Below are 19,640 nucleotides of genomic sequence, written 5' to 3' on the forward strand. Positions count from 1 at the left end.
CGTACATAAATATGACGCATAATTACTTTTGTAAGTTATAATTGTCATCCGCTAGTAGGGCAACTTTAATAGTAGTTTCTTTCACCCTGAACTGAGCAACGTTATACTGGGAAGTAATAACTTTCTGTTTACTACTTTTACTTAGAAGCTTAGATATAAATACATGCATGTAATGTCATGTTACCTATGGGAAGCCGCATTTGAAACAAAATAGGTGCTACAAATATGACATATACCTCGCAGGTCTTTCTTGTATTAAATAACAATGTTGTCTTAATATAAAAGTACAATAGTATTTTGGAATATTAATTTAAATTTTTTGTAAGGTCATAAAGTATTGGTTTGTAAAGACAAAATATATATATAATATATTTATTCGATAATTATTTTCTAATAATGTCATTTATACAAGATAAGACTCAGCATGTATCATATTAAAGACTTAATACATTATATCAAATAATATAACAAGCGTGTTTGGACATAATTAATAAGATTAATGGGCACGAACCTTGATAACGCTTATTCTATTAAAGCTAGTAAGATGCCACTATAAACATACTGTTATTATTGAATTATTCCTATAACGTTAAAAATTCATTGTATCTATCCTATTCTTGTGGTCGTATTGTATTTTCTATCTAATTATACCTAAGTAACAAATAAAAACAACATCTTAAATTTACAATTTTTGTGTTACGGGAACTGAAACAGATCCTTCTTTAGCCGTCCAGAAGCAGAATTTTTAGTAACGTTTTACGAGAAATAGAGAAGTAAACAGAACAAAATAAAAAACACGCAATCTCTAGTATCTGAAACCCACGTAATAGTTTGCTTAAAAAATATATCACTCGGAATTATTATTGAGTAATCATCGTATTGGATTTTAATGATACCTTTTAGGTAACCATCAGTTCTTACCTAAACGCAATATGTTTTTTGAATCTCTTCACAACTGGCAACTCTTCACAACTGGCAACAACATTCCAAAATTCAGTTCCGATATTTAATAGACGATATCAAGTATCAACACAATAAATTCACAGTTCCGTCGGACACGACAAATCTGTTGTATTTAGAAATCAATATTTGACCATTAGGCCCTTAATTATTATGAATTATTTTTTTGTCATTACTTTATCGGTTATTTGTTAAGACATTATGGTTTTTCAATTAGTGACTGCAGCAGACTGATTGATTGCTCCAAAGTGAATTGCGGATAAAAAAAAAACAACTTTTACCTCTATATAAACTGATGAAATGAAATGAAATCCAAAATAAAACTATATGAAAAATAAATAAATTGATTATGTACACAAAAAACTATTTATTTATTTGATCTACTTCGAATGGTTTAATATAATTAGGTTATGGCTTCTATTTTTAAGGGATTTTTAATCCAATTGTAGATCGAAGAAATGGTGTGTTCCAGAAATATAACGACATGTTTTTTATAGCAAATAATAAACGAATTAGGTTATAAGACTTAATTCTTAATATAAATAACTGGTACTAATTCTAATGTCATCGGTTAAAATTATAACACTCAAAGTTTTTAAATTTTACAAAAGGAATTATAATGTAAATATTTAAAATAGAATTTAATTTTTATATAATACCACTTAATACATCCCTAAGATTCTATGAAAGCTTAACAAATAGATTTTTTTTTTAAGTTAGGCTTTTAAACATTAATTTAAATGTAAAATGTAAAATTTTGCAATGAAAGAATTTTAATATGTCTGGTTTATTAAATATTTATTTGAGATTAACTTAGTCAAAAGAAAATCGTAGTAAAAAGAAAAATAACCCTTCACAATACCTTAGAGACGATAAAAGGATAAAGACAAATTGAATATCAGAAGACAAACATTGGCTAAATTTAATTTCTGTGTTTTCTCAGGCACATGAAGATAAATAAGTGTTGATGTAAACGGTTATCATAGTATTATTCCTTATATATCTATGTTAATGATTCTGTTTCAGCTCCCTGAGGTTACCGATTTGTGTAATTTTATTATATATATAGTATACACGCATCATATTAGTCAATATTATTAAAATATGTATAATAAATACAGTAGAATAAACAATACATGTATAAAAAAATATGTTTTAAAAACTCCAAAGAATGAATAGCCCTCGGTTTCTTAAAGTATCGTAATTTAACTCATACAATTTTATATTTGTTTCATTAATTTTATAAACAATTTGAATCTATCGCTTTAAAAATAAAATCAGAAGCTTTGAAGTCATAAAACTATTTACGATAAATGTTCTTTTATTCTTCTCGGATAGTCTCAGACTGATAATTAACGGAATTATCTCTCGTACAATATGTGTTTTATTGAAATTTAATTAACCTAACAAAAGACAAATACTAATTTATGAGGAAGTTTTTACTGGATACTGTTACTCTGAACGTTTGTTTTCAGTTGTTAACCTATTACTAAAGTCTATTTGGATTTTTGTCAAACAAAATAGCGCGACACGCGAGATGTGACAATATTCGTAAAGGCACAGCAAACACAGTCGACTTTGTTTTCATAAACTGACGTAATAAACCGTAAACAATTTTTGTTATTTTTCCACCTTCAAATTTTGTTTTACTTTTATTTTTATATTTATTGCTTTCAGCTAGCTTTTATTTTTTTTTATTTTTACATAGTTGCGTGATATTATCATGAAAATAAATTATAATTTATTTAGAACCATGTTGTATCATGTCTGCGGTTATAATAAAGTACATTTATTCACTTAAATAAAATACATACTTATAAAGGCCAATCTAAGTTTTGTAAAACAAAACGTATTACTTAAAAAAGATTAATAGTTTTGAAGATTACCTCTTCGTAAGCCCTGTGACCTCACGCTGCTGCTGTGATTTGCTGACTCGATTTTTCTACATCTCGCAGATCTAACGTTATTCCTAATACATAATATGAATGAGAAGTGAAAATCACAATCACTAAATAATTGTTCATCCCTGTCATGTATATAACTAAAGTTACGTATCTTAGTTAATGCTTCTGATCCCATATAAAAAAATTATATATTAAATAATAACACAAATGCAAGTACAAAAAGTTACAATGATCCGTAAAGTAGAAACAACTTTGTGTTTCGTAAGAAGTTTGCTGGAAATGTTACCAAATTTTGCTTTTTAACTCCAGTGGTACGTTATGATCCGAGCGCTTCTGAAAATAATGTGTGGCTTATGCAATTTGTACAAAAACACACACACACACATATAAGTCTATATGTGTAATGTAAAAAAGATTTGTTATTTTTCTTTAACCTTTCATGATTCAGTAATTTGTTTTATTAACTTAGATAGTTAAAGTATTATTAACATTCAAACAATAGGATAAATAGAGTTCATAGAACATCATTTTCTAGATTTAATTGCATGTTAATAGCGATTCGAATTTTGTACCAATATTGCCTTGCTTCTATTATTTCACCTTTTTTAGTAAAGTGATTATAAAATAAATTATGTGCAATCAAACATCTGGTGTCTTTGTAAAAAAATCTAAATATTTAAGCATTCAATTTGATTTATTTAGTTTGAATACATTTTTGATAAGTTTGCCTTTTTGTTACTAAGTGTACGAATTTAGAGAGAAATGAGTTATTCATTATAGCAGCTATAGCTTCTTTTATAACATCGGTGTTCTGTGAAGAAGACTGTAAATGTTTAACAAAGGCAAAAGGATTTTATTTTTTTATATTTTCCAAGGTAAAACTTGGAAAGTCTGAAAAAGAGCTGAAAGTTGGTATAGAATTTTTACAATTTTTAATTTAGACTATTTAATTTTGTGAAAATTTTGTCAAGTTATTACTTGACAAATTTTTCATTCATTAATCTATTGATTAGCTGAATAGAATGGTGTTGAAAAAATTGTTTTTAAAATTTTAGACCTTATTACGAAACTTCCTCTACTACCGTAAATTGTACTTGTGACCTATTGTCTTATATTTTATTATTAAGGTAAGGGCAATAACTAATCAATATTTATTTCTCGATATATTACAATGAAATATACAAACTAAAGCTCTACATTTCATGGAAGTGTTTTAATAAGTAGGTAATGTAGCATCTCTTTATGATATTATTTTTATAGTAAAAACAACGAGTTACCTATTTCAACGAATAATTTTTAATATTAAAATGGAAGTCTATAGAAACACGAGATTTAATACGAGAGAGAGTTTATGTATAATTTCAGCATTATCCTGGCGTAATTAAATGAGAACCGCGAATTTCGTTGTCTATAAACAAAACTTTACGAGCATGAACGCCCGTGTAATATGTTAGAATGGATTTTATACAATTGAAAACATTACAAACGAGAAAATTTACCCAGTAACCAGTTTACGTTACCATGATAAGTTACTGTGTGGTTATTTAAATGTTTCGGTTGTTTGCATACATTCAATGTTCAGGTGGCTACCGTGCATTCTAATACATAACAGTGACCCGAAACGATTGCTGAAATTGCTGAGCGGTACATTATACTTCCACTTTATTGACTCAACGTCTGCTTAGTCTGCTCTATAATATTGCTTACTGCTGCATACTGGCAGTATTTTGAGGATCCGTTTTATAGTGATATTGACACTAAGGCGATACCTTAAAGTACAATAAATAAAAATGAAAGTACCCATTTCAATATACCAACACAAAATAATAAAATTAAACTTCACGTGTATATCAATAAACATATTCTCATGATCCGTCTGCATAAAATAATTATCTTTAAATTATTTTATTTTAATATAAACATTTTAACGTAGGTATAACAGTGGCACTTATATTTAATTTTCATTCATTTTATATGTTCTTTATCCTATGCGAAGGATATTTTGTTAACTGTGAATAATATTTTTATCTAGATCAAACCGAAATACGAATGTTACATATTTAATTAAAGCTTTATAACGTTTAAATTATATAATATCAAGGCTTAATAGTTTTAAAACCAACTTTTTAGTCTCTGAAATGCTCCAGCTTACGCTTCACTCAGCGGTCGGTATAACTATTCAAACTTAAAAACTTTTTCATTGAGCTGCTTAAGCCGATTCTCATCACTTATATAGAGACATATATTTCTATTGTTCTAATTGAAATAAAAAAAAATAATCTTGAGAGATAACTATAATTTCTACAGACAACTTAATAATGATTAATCATTTATAAAAAATAAACCAGGTCTGATAACGTATAACTGTTTTACTAACAACCCTAAACGACTTCGTATCCTCCAATAAGTTTGAATCCTATTTCGTTTATAAGTTAAGAGTTTTGATAGGCGGTGGATGGGTGGATATTTTAAAGGATCTTGGAACAATTTATTTATGTTTATATTGATAGATATATATTTAGGGTTACTTGACTAAAACAGTTTCACGGTAAATAAAAGATATTATGTAACGTAAGTTTCTATGCGTCTTTTGTATGCTTCCAAGATCTGAGTCTTGAACGTTGCTTGCATGAGGTTTCTTGACCTGCTTTAGATTTTTAACTTTCTTATTTAAAGTTTTAAATGTTAGAAGTTTTGTTAATTCTATGGAAGTAACTTTATAAAAATTCACGTAATTTATAGTTAAATCTTTATAAAAAATGTACACAATATTTTTTTATTGAACATATTAATGAACATTTGTGATAAAAATTATATTTCTCGTTGTTAACGACAAAGTTATCTATTTACTTGAATAGTTTTCTCTTTGTGCCTCATCTTGTAGCGAGCGAACAAGGGTTGCTCTTCTTAATACAAAAGATAAATACCATTGTCGAACAAGAGTAGTAAATGAGATAAACACGTGTATTTAGCTCTGTAACTTACTGCTTCTAAATGTAACACAGCAAAATCAACAAAGTTAGTCTTACAACTTGTCTTTCCCTCCAGAATACCGTTGTTTCATAACGATTTAAGACAAACGTTTTTTTACTGCTTGCAAAAATTCAATGGCAATATAACTCAACTGTGATTGCATCATAATATTAATAAGTCGATGAAGTAAGGCGGAGTTTTTATTATTATTTTTTTAAATTTAGCAACAGCCATGTCATTATTAAAGACAATCCAACTCAAAAGATGCGCATAAGGAATAAAAATGAACAGGTCGGGCTACGATTACAATGTACCTTTGTCAACAACCTACTATGCATCAAATTCAAGACCACCACAGTATGAAAGAGATTACGGACAACTTGCTTCCGTACCTGTGTACAGTCCTTCAACGCACCCACTTTCGAATTATGCGGATGTGTATGAAGGCAACAACGACACCACGCTCCGGGCGGAAGAAAAACATTGGTATATAGAAAACCATAAAAATATTCAAAGTAATTATAATGAAAACAGTGACGTCATTTCTCGAGAAACAAAAAATAAAAAAGAAGAAGAGAAAAAAGTTGATGTACAAGCTACGAGATCTGACGCTGCGCAGTTAAGACAGAGAAGAAAGGAAGACAGGTGTTCTTGTGAATGTTGGCCTAGTACAGACAATAATGTAGTACAAGATACTGGAGCGAACGACACGACCCGATCGCTTTCAGGCGTCGACATGGTAGCATCGTATGGAGTATACGGTAATTCACAAGATGAGGAAAGCTCGGGATTTGCTCATCTTTCTGAAAAAAATATATCATATGGTCAGAGAAATGAAACTCCGGTTCAGGGTGTGATAGTTAATCAACAAGGAAATAGCGCGGTGGTACGGTCTACATCCGAACCTGATTCTTCTTGTAGCAAATGTTGTCCGTGGTCATCTAATGCCCCAGCAGCTAACTCAGAGGATTACTGTTGGATACACTACTGCCGACCAGCACTTATAGTTCTGTTGTTAATATTTTTTCTAATACTACTTGGCGTGTCAACAGGGTTCTTATTGACAAATAATTGTAAGTATTTGAAAATTTATTTGTAACTTTAATATTATTTTTGTAAAATATATAACAAATTCCTGAAAATATTTAATGGCTCGACACCGTCAAAGTAAAATAATAACTGCCATTTGTAGGGCCTGCGCCCTTATTCACGTTTGATTTTGTTGAAATGAAATAGTAAGAAGTATAAGTGTTTAGGGGTTGTGAAGAGCTAGCGTTTTGATCGTTTTTCTCTCTGACAGAACATTTATTTTAGCGGCACTTCGGCCCCCACATGAAAGATTTTCAAATTGCATCGAAACTACTGAAACTGAGGAATCTTCCAAAAAATTTACAGACTGATCCCAGTGTTCGTTTTTGTGATAGCTTTTATAACAAAATTATTGCATACTCTTACTAAAAGTTATTTTTCCCTACCTGCGAATTCATAGTTCATTAAAAAAAAAGAGGTGACAAATTAATTATATATATTTTGTTTATTGATGAAGTGGATAATAATAATTTTAAAGTAGTTGCAAATAATTTATAGTTTAGGCTTTAAATAATATTTTTTGAGAAAAACAATACCTTTAAATATTATTTATCCGATAAATGAAAGTAGGTTATAACAACATTTGATTGCTAACGAAGCCGTATTCATGCGGATATTTGGTAAACGAGCACTGTAGTAAGCAGCGTAGGAAAATAATAGAATCTGAAGAGATGCGGATAGCTCTGCAGTCTGTCAAAAAGTATATACGTAAGAAAAATGTGTCCATATATTTTTTTGTTTTATGAGAAATAATTGAACTGGCAGTGCTGCAAGAGTAATTCACGGCTCACGTTCAACTTTAGCTTTGAAGCGAATGGTTAATCGATCGATTAATTTTCACGCTATCTGAGCACGAAATTCTTGCGGATTATATGAACAGAATTTGAAATATTTAGTGTATCAGGAAATTCGTCTAGGCAGTTTAAATTCCGTTATACAAAATAACATCATGTAAAAGTTATTAGTGCGTAAGAAATTATTTTAATCAGTTACGTCAGCTCCATATGTATATCATTAATGTTATATTTGAAGAGGAATTATAAATAATAATCCTATAGTTAAATACGTACATTCCGTTTCTTTTATTAGATAAAACAAAAAATATTTATGGGTTTGATTGAAATACCCATTCTGTTAGTTTGATTGTCTCTTTCTGGTTATAAAAAACTACGGGTTATACTTAATTACAAAAAATATATATTGTGTTTAAAATTTATTCTCCATTTTCATAAAAGTATTTTTCTACATTCAGTGTTTTTGTTAATTTAAAAAATCATGCCGGCCGCTACGCTCTGGTCCAGCACAATAAAATTATTGAGTATAAAGCTATAATTTATACATGAATAAAATTGACTAACGTTCCCTTGACACGCAGGTTTTTACCCTAATAAGCAACGCCTAGTCACCGCATATTAAAAGGATCATGAAATATTTCATCCGAAGTTCACAGACATAACTTAAGTGTATTAATATATATCATTATGATAATTATGGTTTGAATCGATTAATTTAAGAGTATACGATAGATAATAAACGGCTTGCAAAAACATTTGAAGTTTCTGAGAATATAGGTAATTGCTTTATATTTTCATAATTCTTTTGCTCTATATATATAAAAGAAGAAGAAATAAATAATGTAGTAGTTATAAGGTTTGAAATGGAAACGAAAGTAAAGAACGTCTGGATTGTTTCCTGTCTCACCGGAGTTATGTTTTCATTTCTGTTACATCCCACAACACGTTAGTCATAATTTCAGTGATATAATATTAAACAGATTAACTAGTTGTGTACAGTTAGTGTTTATGTATTTCAAAAACGTTTTGTGTGTTTTATAGCTTCCATTATGTTGATATAAGAAGCGTACCAAACATTTAAAGATTCAGAACGCAGGTAAGTGCGTGATTGCGCTTGACACCCGTAATATCCGGTGGCTGCCCACCGATGATATCAATTTCAATTTGTTGCGGCTCTGTAGTCGCCATGATTCCTTGTAAATCGATACTACTTCAGTTTCCTGTTGCGTCTCCTCCGGATTTAATCTCCAATTCAATAGAAATGCTAGCAGCATCGATATTCTAAATATATTTTTATCTTGTAACTAGAATCGAGATTTTAATATGATTTTATTTTCAATAAATATTTCAAATCCTTCTTTGTCAATGTAATCATTAATGATTTAGTCGTAATTTTTAAATCGGGCCATGTAGTTCAGATGAGAGACTATTTGGAATAAATATGTATGTATTTGTTTCCTACATGATTATATTATATTTTCGTCAAAATGTGTAACATAGTGTATTCGGGGAAGGTTGAGACGAAAAAAATGGTAACTAAAATATATTGTTAGTGGGTTTGTACTAAAATACAAAGTGCTTTGCGTTTTCCAGTATTATATAAACACTTTATTTCAAAGTTAAAATTTTATGTACCTTAACTGCTATCACGGTAGTATAAAATTACTAACATAATGCCTTGCCATGTATCCATATATTAGTAGCCGAGTAGAGAACGTTAGTTGTTAAAATGCTTTAGTTTTTGGCAAACATTTAGATTACATAGCTATGGTTCGGAATGCGGGGATGGAGTTTGATATTTGCATAACGTTTTTTCGAACTTTAGTTACGTGTCATGAGAGTCGATTCCCGTTCTCGGTCTAACATTGTGCAGCTATTGGATTCGTTTAATACGTGACTGAACACCGGCCGTTGTTTAATAGCCTCGTATATGTAAAGGACAGAGGAGGTACGTCTAACCAATTTGCAATAAAACAATATGGCACCTCAACACGGCGGCCTGTGACCACTGGTATCAGCGGCCTCTTTTGTTTTATATTTATAGATTTGTAACTATTTACGTGAAAATGTTTTTGTAACACATTAGATTAACAAAGATAACGATTTAGAAAGACGAAAAAATCTTTTTGTCTTACAAAAACGGCTAAACCAATCAACATTTAGTCCAGAAACGTCGTTCTGTTACAGGAATAATATTGTTACAACTTTTGTATCTGTATGTTTGCTGGTACAGTACACATAAGATGCAACTAGCACTAAAAACTAATAGAACTGAAATAGTAAAGTTAAACTGTTGCGGTGTATATGGGTTAGCTTAATAATTAGATTATTGTGGTTTCTACTCTAAATAACAAAGCGAGTGGATTTACAAATGGACAGAGCGATTCAATGAATGATTTTGTCAAAATGTTGCTATTTTAGCGACGTCGGCATTAAGTGTGTTTGAATTTTATTCATTAATTTAATTTAAAAAAATTTTGTTACAGATTTACATTATCAACCTCGTCCACCTGCTCCTGAAGGTAAGCATGATAAATCACTACGACAATCTTTTTTACAAGCACATTACTTAGCGAGGTTACGACGTGGACTTATTTTCTATTTAAAATCACTAACTATCTATTATATTATACAGATTTCAATTATTCAATTTATCTTGTTTTCTGCTTAGTTCCAAACTTATAAATATTATATATGTTGTGTTTTTGAAGTTTCTTGATAAGTTCTAAAATTGTGTATTAAATCACAACGGTTTTTAGGAAGTTCAGTGTGTCCCTTTGTCGCTCTTATCTTTAGTCTACACGTTCACATCGTACGGGTTCCAACTACGAAAGTCAAAATGCTTTGTAACAGAGTTTAAATAGACAATGTGAGGATATTTAATTTAAGTTAATTAGTTTTTACAAAATTTTTTGGTATGTTTATTTTGACGTTATGGAATCCAAGCTGAACGGTATGCATCCGATACAAAAAAGTCAATATTTGATAAGACTTCATATTTAGAATAGGTTTTTTTTTCAATTTTATTGCGATACTGAAATATGATATGACAATATTTTAGTTTTTAATGTTTTGCAACTAATTTATTTCACATTACCTTATGACATTTTCACATTTATTTTGACATTTCATTTTAAAAGTACATACGACACTATAGTTTTAAAAAAGAATACTACTTTTATTTTTCGTTTTTCTCAAAAGAATCAATTTATATATGAAATAAATAAAAATATTAAACATATTCAACTTACAACAATATTAATTAATATTAATAGACACAAGTATAAGTTGAAAGTGACCAATGATGTGTAGTCATTTACTTGAATTGTCTACTAATTAAATATAAAGTATTTTTGAAATTAGTCCCCTTCTTATGAGCTAAAACATTTTATTCAAAATAAACAGATTAAAGTAATATTGATAATACTTACCAAAAAGAGTCTACTGCGAATAAACCAGTTTGAACGTGCCTGAAAGAGCCGCGCGGTGAATATCCTAATTTTCTTCAATTCACGGAGCATCCGCCATCATTTTTATCTCCCCTCCTGTCTTCATTTATATCTGGCGTCTACAGCGATTCGCGTTCTAGAATTTTGTTTGTTTCTTTCAAAATTGTTATTTCCGCTTGCTTTCGCTTCCCTAAGCGGATTTTTCTGTTGGTTTCAACAGCGTTTATAAGCCCAAGGAAATGAATTCTTGGTTTAATCTTGATTTTTGATAAATTTCCACATAATAAATGTAACTTTATAGAGAGCAGTACAAAAAAATTTATAATTCACAAGGGTCTATTTCAGAAACGGATGCCATTTTTAATACGACTGTAATTTTTTTTTAATTATGTCAAAAATAATTTTTATTCCTTACAAATCAATTTTCAATTACTATTTAATACAGTATATTTTCGAATTCATCCTATAAAAAATTGTTAAAATGTGATGAGACAGATTTCAATCTCTTCAACTACTTTTCCGATGGATTTCCACATCATACAAAGTTACGTCATATTTCTTGAAAATGTCATCTATTATTTTTTTTCCATTTAATATGGTTTTGGCACAAGATTCTAAGAGTTGTTGAGGCTGAGGATTGTTTATTGAATACCAGCTATTTTATACTAGCCTCTAACGTTAAACCGCCTTGTATCCTGAGTACACGTTCTCACCCTTTCAAGGTTTCATTCCATTTCCAGTGCATACCTTTACGAGATCCTAATTTGGTGTCAGAGAATCACCTGTGAAAATTACCATTTCAAATAATAAAAAAACTATTTGAAAATTAGACATAACGTTACAATTATATAGTCAAATAGAGAACTTTCTTTTTAAAGTTTCTTAAAAAGTAACCTTTTCTCTTTATTTTTTACCTATCTGAGAGTGAATTTTCAGTCAAAGTCAGCTAAGCAATTCTAGAGATTCGTCAGAACAAATAGACAGATTGACAGAAATTTTAGAAATTGAAGTATTTATGAAGGTATCGTATATACCTTCATATGCAGGTTTTATTGATTAACTGTTGGTTTGAAATTACAAACTAACATTAAATTTTATTTATTAGTATAGATTAAAAATAAAAATGTTAAAAAACTTAAACTTAACTTATAAATTTTTTTGATTTTGAGATACACAAGAAAATTGTAAATTAACTTTCCTTAAAGCCTTGTGTGACTTTGCACTCGACAATCTGTTTGGAATTTTAACTAGGCGATAGAGATCGGTAATCCCAAAGCCTCCTGACACAATGCGGTGGTTTAACAGATATTCGCATCTTATTTTCGTTCACCTTAATAATTTAGTCACGGCTGAGTCTTCTCAGGTAGAAGATTGGGAATTGTAAAATTCCACAATGCTTACTTCCATAATCATTTCTTTCAATCCACGTTATTTATTTGAAAATATTTTCAGCTTGATTTATATTCCACTCAATTTTTTTTGAGCAAATTTGATTTAATGGATGACTGCTATAAGTAATGTAGAATTGATTATTGATTTTAAATCAAAATTTTCATGATGAAATCGTTGCAATGCAACAATTTATTTGCGTATTTTTAACTGTTAAAGCGTAAATGTTGTCCCGTAACATTTTAGTTTAAACGAAATCTCTCACGTCGTTCTATAATAATTATCATTCCAACGAGCGATTAAATAATAATTATTTTACAATATTTATTTTAGGGAAACAACAAATATCCCGATGATGTAAAATTAAATATTATTATTATTTTTTTCACAATATGGAGTAAGATTAAAATATGATAACTGAGTACTTCAAATAAAAAAAATAATTAAAATAATAAACAAATAATATTAATCAGTTAAGTTTACATTATGAAAGAACAAGTTATATGAGCAAAATATTTATTCAACAGAAGCTTGTGAGAAGACATTTTGTCGATGGGGCGCAGAGTGTGTGTCATTAGGCGACGGACGCGCCCATTGCGCTTGTCCCACTTCCTGTCCGTCCTCTGCGTCACCCGTTTGTTCCACCGCTGGAAGAACTTACCGTAACCATTGTTTTTTGCGTAAAGAAGCCTGCGAGCGAAGGCTCAATTTACGCGTCAAGCATGAGGGTGAATGTGGTAGGTGTTCCAGTATTTTGTATGATATTCAAAATGAAATGTAGTCTTGGAATAAAAATATAAAGTGTCTGTTGAATTTCTAAAGCAAATAAATGAGAAAAGTAAATTTATAGCCACGAATTTATTTATATACATTTAGTACATCTCATAAAATACAAATTTGGTCGATCTGTCTCTTTTAACATAGAATCAATAAATTTGTTAAATATATATATACTGTGATTCACTTTAATTTATTTTATAGTTGTGGTCAAATTTTTTGATTATTAGAAGTATGTAATTCCAGTATTTAGATCATAATATGTTACAGAAGCGGGAGATCCTTGTTCCGGACTTACCTGTCCCACTGGTGCGAGATGCGTAGTTACCTATGGCAACGCGGAATGTCGGTGTCCCCGTAATTGTCAACGCCGAAAAACCGTCTGCGGCAGCGATGGCCGGGAGTATCCATCTACTTGCCATCTGGATAAGCACGCTTGTGACAATCAGATAAACATCACTATCAAGTATCACGGCAAATGTGGTAAGTGGAATTTTTATATTACAGCTCTACAGTTTGAAAAATGTATAACGTAATAAAAAATTAAATAAAGATATATTTCATTAATGCTACAGATATAATTAACTATCTGAAACCCTTCATAAGCTTGAAAGCATCGTTGAGATTTGTTTTCCCAGAGTTGGTTTGTAATAACGGTGGTGAGGACAAAAAGGGTCAATATTATTGTCCCAAGGAAGTTTATGCCGTCCTCATTAACTTCACGAGGAATAATTGTAAAATCTGGGTTCAAATATTTAAAAAAGAAATATAGTCTGCAGATTCACTTCATTAAGCTAATAGAAAAATTCATTTCAGTACTTATTATAACTACTTCACTTCTGGTTGAGTAGTTTTGTGTTTAAATAAAAATCGAATGATTACTTTTGAAAAAGTTGAAAGGTGTAGAACATTTGTTGATAAAGTTTTTCTTTTTCTAAAAACTTTTTAATGTTTTAATGTCCTTTAGGTTATATTTCATTCGTGCTTTTGAATTATAAATATAATAAATATATTAATGAATTTTATCAGTCTGTTTTAAAGATTATACATGATGATACAGAAAACCTGAGTAGATATTTTTTGTTATATATTTTCTTAGGTGTCTTATTTTATAAAATTTCATTTGATAATTGTATGAAGAGAACAAATAAATTAATATAAGCATATTCTTCACATTTACTCTTCTGACATTCAATTAAATACAAGTACATATAATAAAATATATTTCTCAATAATACAAATAAAACGAGTTAGTGAAATTCTTTTCTTTGAGAGTAATTTAATCTCCTTTGCTCTATCTACGTACTTTTGTGAACCCTTTTCACAAAACTTGTCCCGGAACATTCGATCTGGACTGAATTTGTACGAGTCCAAATGCCCGCACATTCCAACTTCCTTTGTGAATTTTACTGTGTACTTTACAATCTTGCTTCTTTACTCTTATTAAATAGTTTATCTTTATGTTGCATTTTATTTTAATGATGTAACTATGAAAATATGAAGATCGCATTACAGACTTAAAATACAATATATATTTTAAATTATTACAAAATACATATATTTAAAGAAATTGTGAAATGAAAGAATAAAAATGACAAAATACTAATTTATTAAACTACTGTATGCTAAAATATTAAAAGCCCCACTTGTGACCTTACATTCATACTCACACTCACATCTACTCGCAAAGCATTTTTAGACTCGAGAATTTCTATGCTAACGGGTCTTAGAGGATACATTTGTGAAGGGAAATGTCTTAAACTTTTGATTTAACGACCACATGCTGATTGGATTGTTATTCCTCGAGGCTGATGTGACGTGTCTGGGGACTATTTTCTTTATTGATTCCAGCAAAGTGAATGAAAATTCCAATGACTTCTGATATACAGTAAAAAAATATTGTAAACTTCGAGATAAGAGTTTTGTTATTTTATACTATGTTTTAACAGATCCTTGCCTGGAACATGAATGCGTTGATGGAGGAATATGTCAACTGAATGAAGTTCGTGCACCAGTATGTAGGTGTGGTCCACCTTGTAACTTAATCGTTCGACCAGGCTCGGCAGTTTGCGGTTCAGATTTCAAGGACTATGCTAGCGAGTGTTCGCTTCGCAGAGAATCATGCAGAACGAGACAGCAGCTTTCGATAGCTTATAGAGGAGAGTGTGCCTCAGGTAAGTATTTAAAGATACACTAATACAATAGGGTGTAAATTTTTAATACAATTACATGGTCGATACGTTATAAGAAAAACCTGTTACCCCAGTTACCTCAATTTCACATTACTGGAATCTGAAATTAGATCTTTATTTTGAAAAGTAAAGTGGCCTCGCTATGATAGCCTTGTACAAGAGACATTTTGTTCTAAAGAAAGTAATTGGACACGAGCATCGAAGCGTACTCTTCCCAAAAGCAATTGTGATAGCAACGAAATAATTTAATTTTCTGAAGTTATTAACTTAATTTTCGAAAAGTTATTATTATCTTTTGTCTATCAGTTAAGAACAAAATGACATTGACTTTTGATGTGTATAATATTGTTCAGGTGGTTAGGATTCAATATTGTAGTTTAACCTATGTGACTCGTTTTTCTATTAATCACGATATATTTACATCCTCACTTTTTTGTTCATTTGTCACATTAAGCTCAACATCCCTGCGAATCTGTGAAGTGTGGCATCCGAGAGCGTTGCATATTGGATGCACGAGGTGTAGCTGTATGTGGCTGTGGCCCAGAATGTGAAGACGTTCTGCGACCAGTCTGTGGAAGCGACGATCGCACATATGCAAGCCCTTGTTTATTAGAGCGAACAGCATGTTTGGAAAACCGAGATGTGCGGGTCGCTTATATGGGAGCTTGTGGTAAGTATTATTTAGTGAGTTAGGGTTTGTAATTTAAAGTACCAATTTTTTTTTTATTCAATTATGTTTATGTTTATATTGATCCTTCTAATCAGGTCTGGAAAATCCATGCGCACGTGCAACTTGTCCTTGGGGTGGAGCATGTGTGACTCGCAGCGGCGCTGCTCACTGTTCGTGTCCAGTATGCGATGCAACTCTCTCTCCGGTTTGCGCATCTGACCACAACACTTACGGGAGCGAGTGCAAAATGCGTATGCACGCGTGTCAGGAGAGTCTTAAGGAGGGAGAGCTTCGGGTGCTCTATAACGGCACTTGCCGTGAGTATTGTTGACTAGTACTTGTAACTCACAATATTTTTGTTTACAATTTGTTAGCTACTTGATGTCTTACGTACTCTTTCAGGTGATAGCTTAAAGTATTTTGTTTGATATTAAAACTAAAGGTTTGGGATGCCAATACTTGCTTGACTTCCATTCCAATTACATTACATTAAGCGTAAATACATTTTAATTAGTAAATTATTCACACTTCATGCGTGTGTAAGTCGCTTGCAGAACAAGCGTGATTATATAACCATAAACCCAACTATTTTAACTAGTTAAATGCAAATACTGGTGCAGGCTTGCTAAAACAACCCTTAGGGTGAACTTTGTATTTGATATAACAAAGGAGAGTTCTATTCACAGACACATACTATAATTAACTAGATAAAGCGCTTTTTCATATTGAAATACTAATTCATTGTACTTATTAATTAAGTATTACAAATAAAAACAACAAAGGTATTAACCATGTATTAAAAAAAACTAATAATTTTGCCCATATATGCATTATGTACATTTTACCATTTCATTAGACATATACAGCGCAAAAAATTTCCATGAGTTATTCAACTCAACGATTCTAAAAGCGTTATTTGAAGGTAAAGATGAAATCAATTATAAAATTCCTTTTATAGAAAAATCGCAATCAATTTCCAGCGATGAAAGTCTTCTTCTTTTATAAAGTTGTCAAAAAAGAGCAAGAAGAATACTTTGCCGTATAAATATTTTCACGAGGATTTATTTTTTAATATCTAATCGATGAAGTCTTACAACTTATATTTCTGAAGAAAAGTTATAACTTATATATTTTAGGTATATTTTTACATCGTCGTTTATGAAGTCATTATACTCTTGAAGTAATAGTTATCACTATATTTTTCCTTTTCAATCAAATTTATTTCGTACTAATTAATATAGGAATATTACTACTAATATTAATAATACGACCCTTGGCTTTAAAATATTCAAGAAAGTATTGAAAGTTTTGTTTGTCATGCTAATAGAATGATTATTAATAAGGCTCTTGTTTTCTGATAGAAATGTCAATTAGAGATTAAAACTGCCTTTGTGAATAATTAAAAGAGACACAGATTAATGGAAAGAAGGCAAAGGATTAATTTTACGGAATCTTATTGGTTATTGAATCAATATTGGACAGCGATGTCTCCTTATAATCGCTTTCATATTTTAATGAAATCTCTTTGAGAGGATTTCAATTTCGCACTTAGAAAATCATTTACTACGATCTGTTTTCCCGGGTTTGAGATTAAGCCCTCGTTTTAATCCCCTAGAGAATTGCTTAAACACGCGGTCTTAAAATATAAATTATAAACGAGAATACTGGGGGACTCAGGATAAAAATTATAAATATTTGCTAAATGGATTCTTTAATATTTAAATTTATTAATACCAGCTTAGTCTTAAAATATTTCTTTTCTGTTTATATTTTTTGTAATTGAGGTACTAATTGTGATTATGTTATGTAGAAACATGTGCTGATGTTATGTGCATGGGCGACGGGACTTGTGAAATGGACGAAACAGGCCGTCCAATCTGCCACTGCAACCACAATTGCACAGCGCAGGTAATAATTTAAAGTGTTATTTTTTATTTTAATGACCTATTTGAATAATCATGATAATATGATCGATTGGACAATCATGACATTTTCTTAATCAAAGGTCATAATATGTTAAATGCTCAGCATTTTTTAATTGTTATGGTCATATCAGGATTTAAATTTGATTTGTTGTGAATACTGAATAACCGAAATCTTCTACACTAACAATTGCAAAACAAAATAGCCAATACTCAGTAGAGGCCGAAGGATCCGTAATTTTACATATTTATATGTCCTCCAAGTGGGTTTAAAATAAATTTAAAGGAGGAGTTATGAAGATTATTAAATAATGAATGATTACGGGACATACAATTAGGGTTATTAACGGATCGTAAAAGGGACGCCTAATACGGATTTATAAAATTGAGTTATGACATTACGTACATTTATTTTGGTCCTTGAATATTATTAAATTATTCATATTATTTCATACTAATTATTATTTTATGTGTAATAAACTATGTAAGCTTGTGATTGACATAACTTTTCTCAGCCAATTATTTTTCGCTAGTTTTAAAACCATCATATATGAAAAAATCAAAGATATAAAAGCTAAAGCTACATGTCCTTTACTGTTTCCACAACTCTATGTAATATAGAAATATCAAGTATAAAAAGTGAGTACAAATCAATCTACTCACTTTAATCCTACATCCGCTATGTATTTATAGCGGAGATATATAATTAACCATTACATAATCGAATCATGATGTAAAAAAATCATTGCTCTTACCATTAGATGAAGCTGAAATTATAACAATAAAAATTAATTAACGGTAAAAATGTCAATGGTATATCACAAAATTTGTTTCATAATTCAAAAATGTTATTTAGGTTACTCATATATGTACCTTCATACATATAAATGTTTCGGTTATTGATTTTAGCATCTATAACTTAGATATGCCATGTGTTTTCCAAAATTATGCCACAAAAATGTATATCCAGCACAAAAACCATCTGTTACTATTTCCTCATAAAGTCGACTACCCTTTATACAATATTTACGCATGTACATGTCATACATTCTATGCGCAAAGTATGCCGCATTCTTATAGTATATATGGAACTTTATAAAGTTTTTAAAATAACCATTTTTTTAAATTGCAAAGTTTTTATTCGACTTCTTCAAAATTTTATCCTCGTTCCTTTCTGCAGTACTCGTATATCTTATAATCTACTGAATGTAATGCTCATATCATTCTCAAGCTAATGAACATAAAAAAGCTTTAGATTTCTATTTTTTTATATCGTTAACTCTCTTTATTGTTAGCTTACAGGGTTACAAATTTTAGTTTATTATTTATTGGTCTTTCTCTATATATCCATAAATTGTGTATCCCACCGATTGTTTATTAAGTTATAGGCTATTTTGATTAAATAATAATAACATTGTTTATATGTTTATCAATCAATATAAAAACATTTACCGCATATCTTGAATTGGAGTTTTAAATGAAAATATAAAACTGTATAAAATATAGATCAATAACATTCAT

General features: G+C 30.1%; 1 protein-coding gene across 4 annotated transcripts in view; it reads left to right on the forward strand.

Moving 5' to 3' along the window:
* Positions 1-19,640, forward strand: part of LOC116777489 (agrin-like) — a 126,358-nt gene that overhangs the window by 88,222 nt on the left and 18,496 nt on the right. For 3 of the 4 annotated variants that reach the window (XM_061529814.1, XM_032671057.2, XM_032671096.2), the window contains exons 2-8: positions 10,207-10,242; positions 13,086-13,295; positions 13,606-13,818; positions 15,285-15,509; positions 15,982-16,197; positions 16,293-16,514; positions 18,008-18,105. In XM_061529814.1, the coding sequence (XP_061385798.1) occupies positions 10,207-10,242; positions 13,086-13,295; positions 13,606-13,818; positions 15,285-15,509; positions 15,982-16,197; positions 16,293-16,514; positions 18,008-18,105 (1,220 nt within the window). Of the gene's footprint in view, positions 1-6,061; positions 6,911-10,206; positions 10,243-13,085; positions 13,296-13,605; positions 13,819-15,284; positions 15,510-15,981; positions 16,198-16,292; positions 16,515-18,007; positions 18,106-19,640 lie in introns of all 4 variants that reach the window. The other variant, XM_032671077.2, reaches the window with a different exon arrangement.

The sequence above is a fragment of the Danaus plexippus genome, chromosome 6 (assembly GCF_018135715.1).
Source record: "Danaus plexippus chromosome 6, MEX_DaPlex, whole genome shotgun sequence".
NCBI classification, from domain to species: domain Eukaryota; kingdom Metazoa; phylum Arthropoda; class Insecta; order Lepidoptera; family Nymphalidae; genus Danaus; species Danaus plexippus.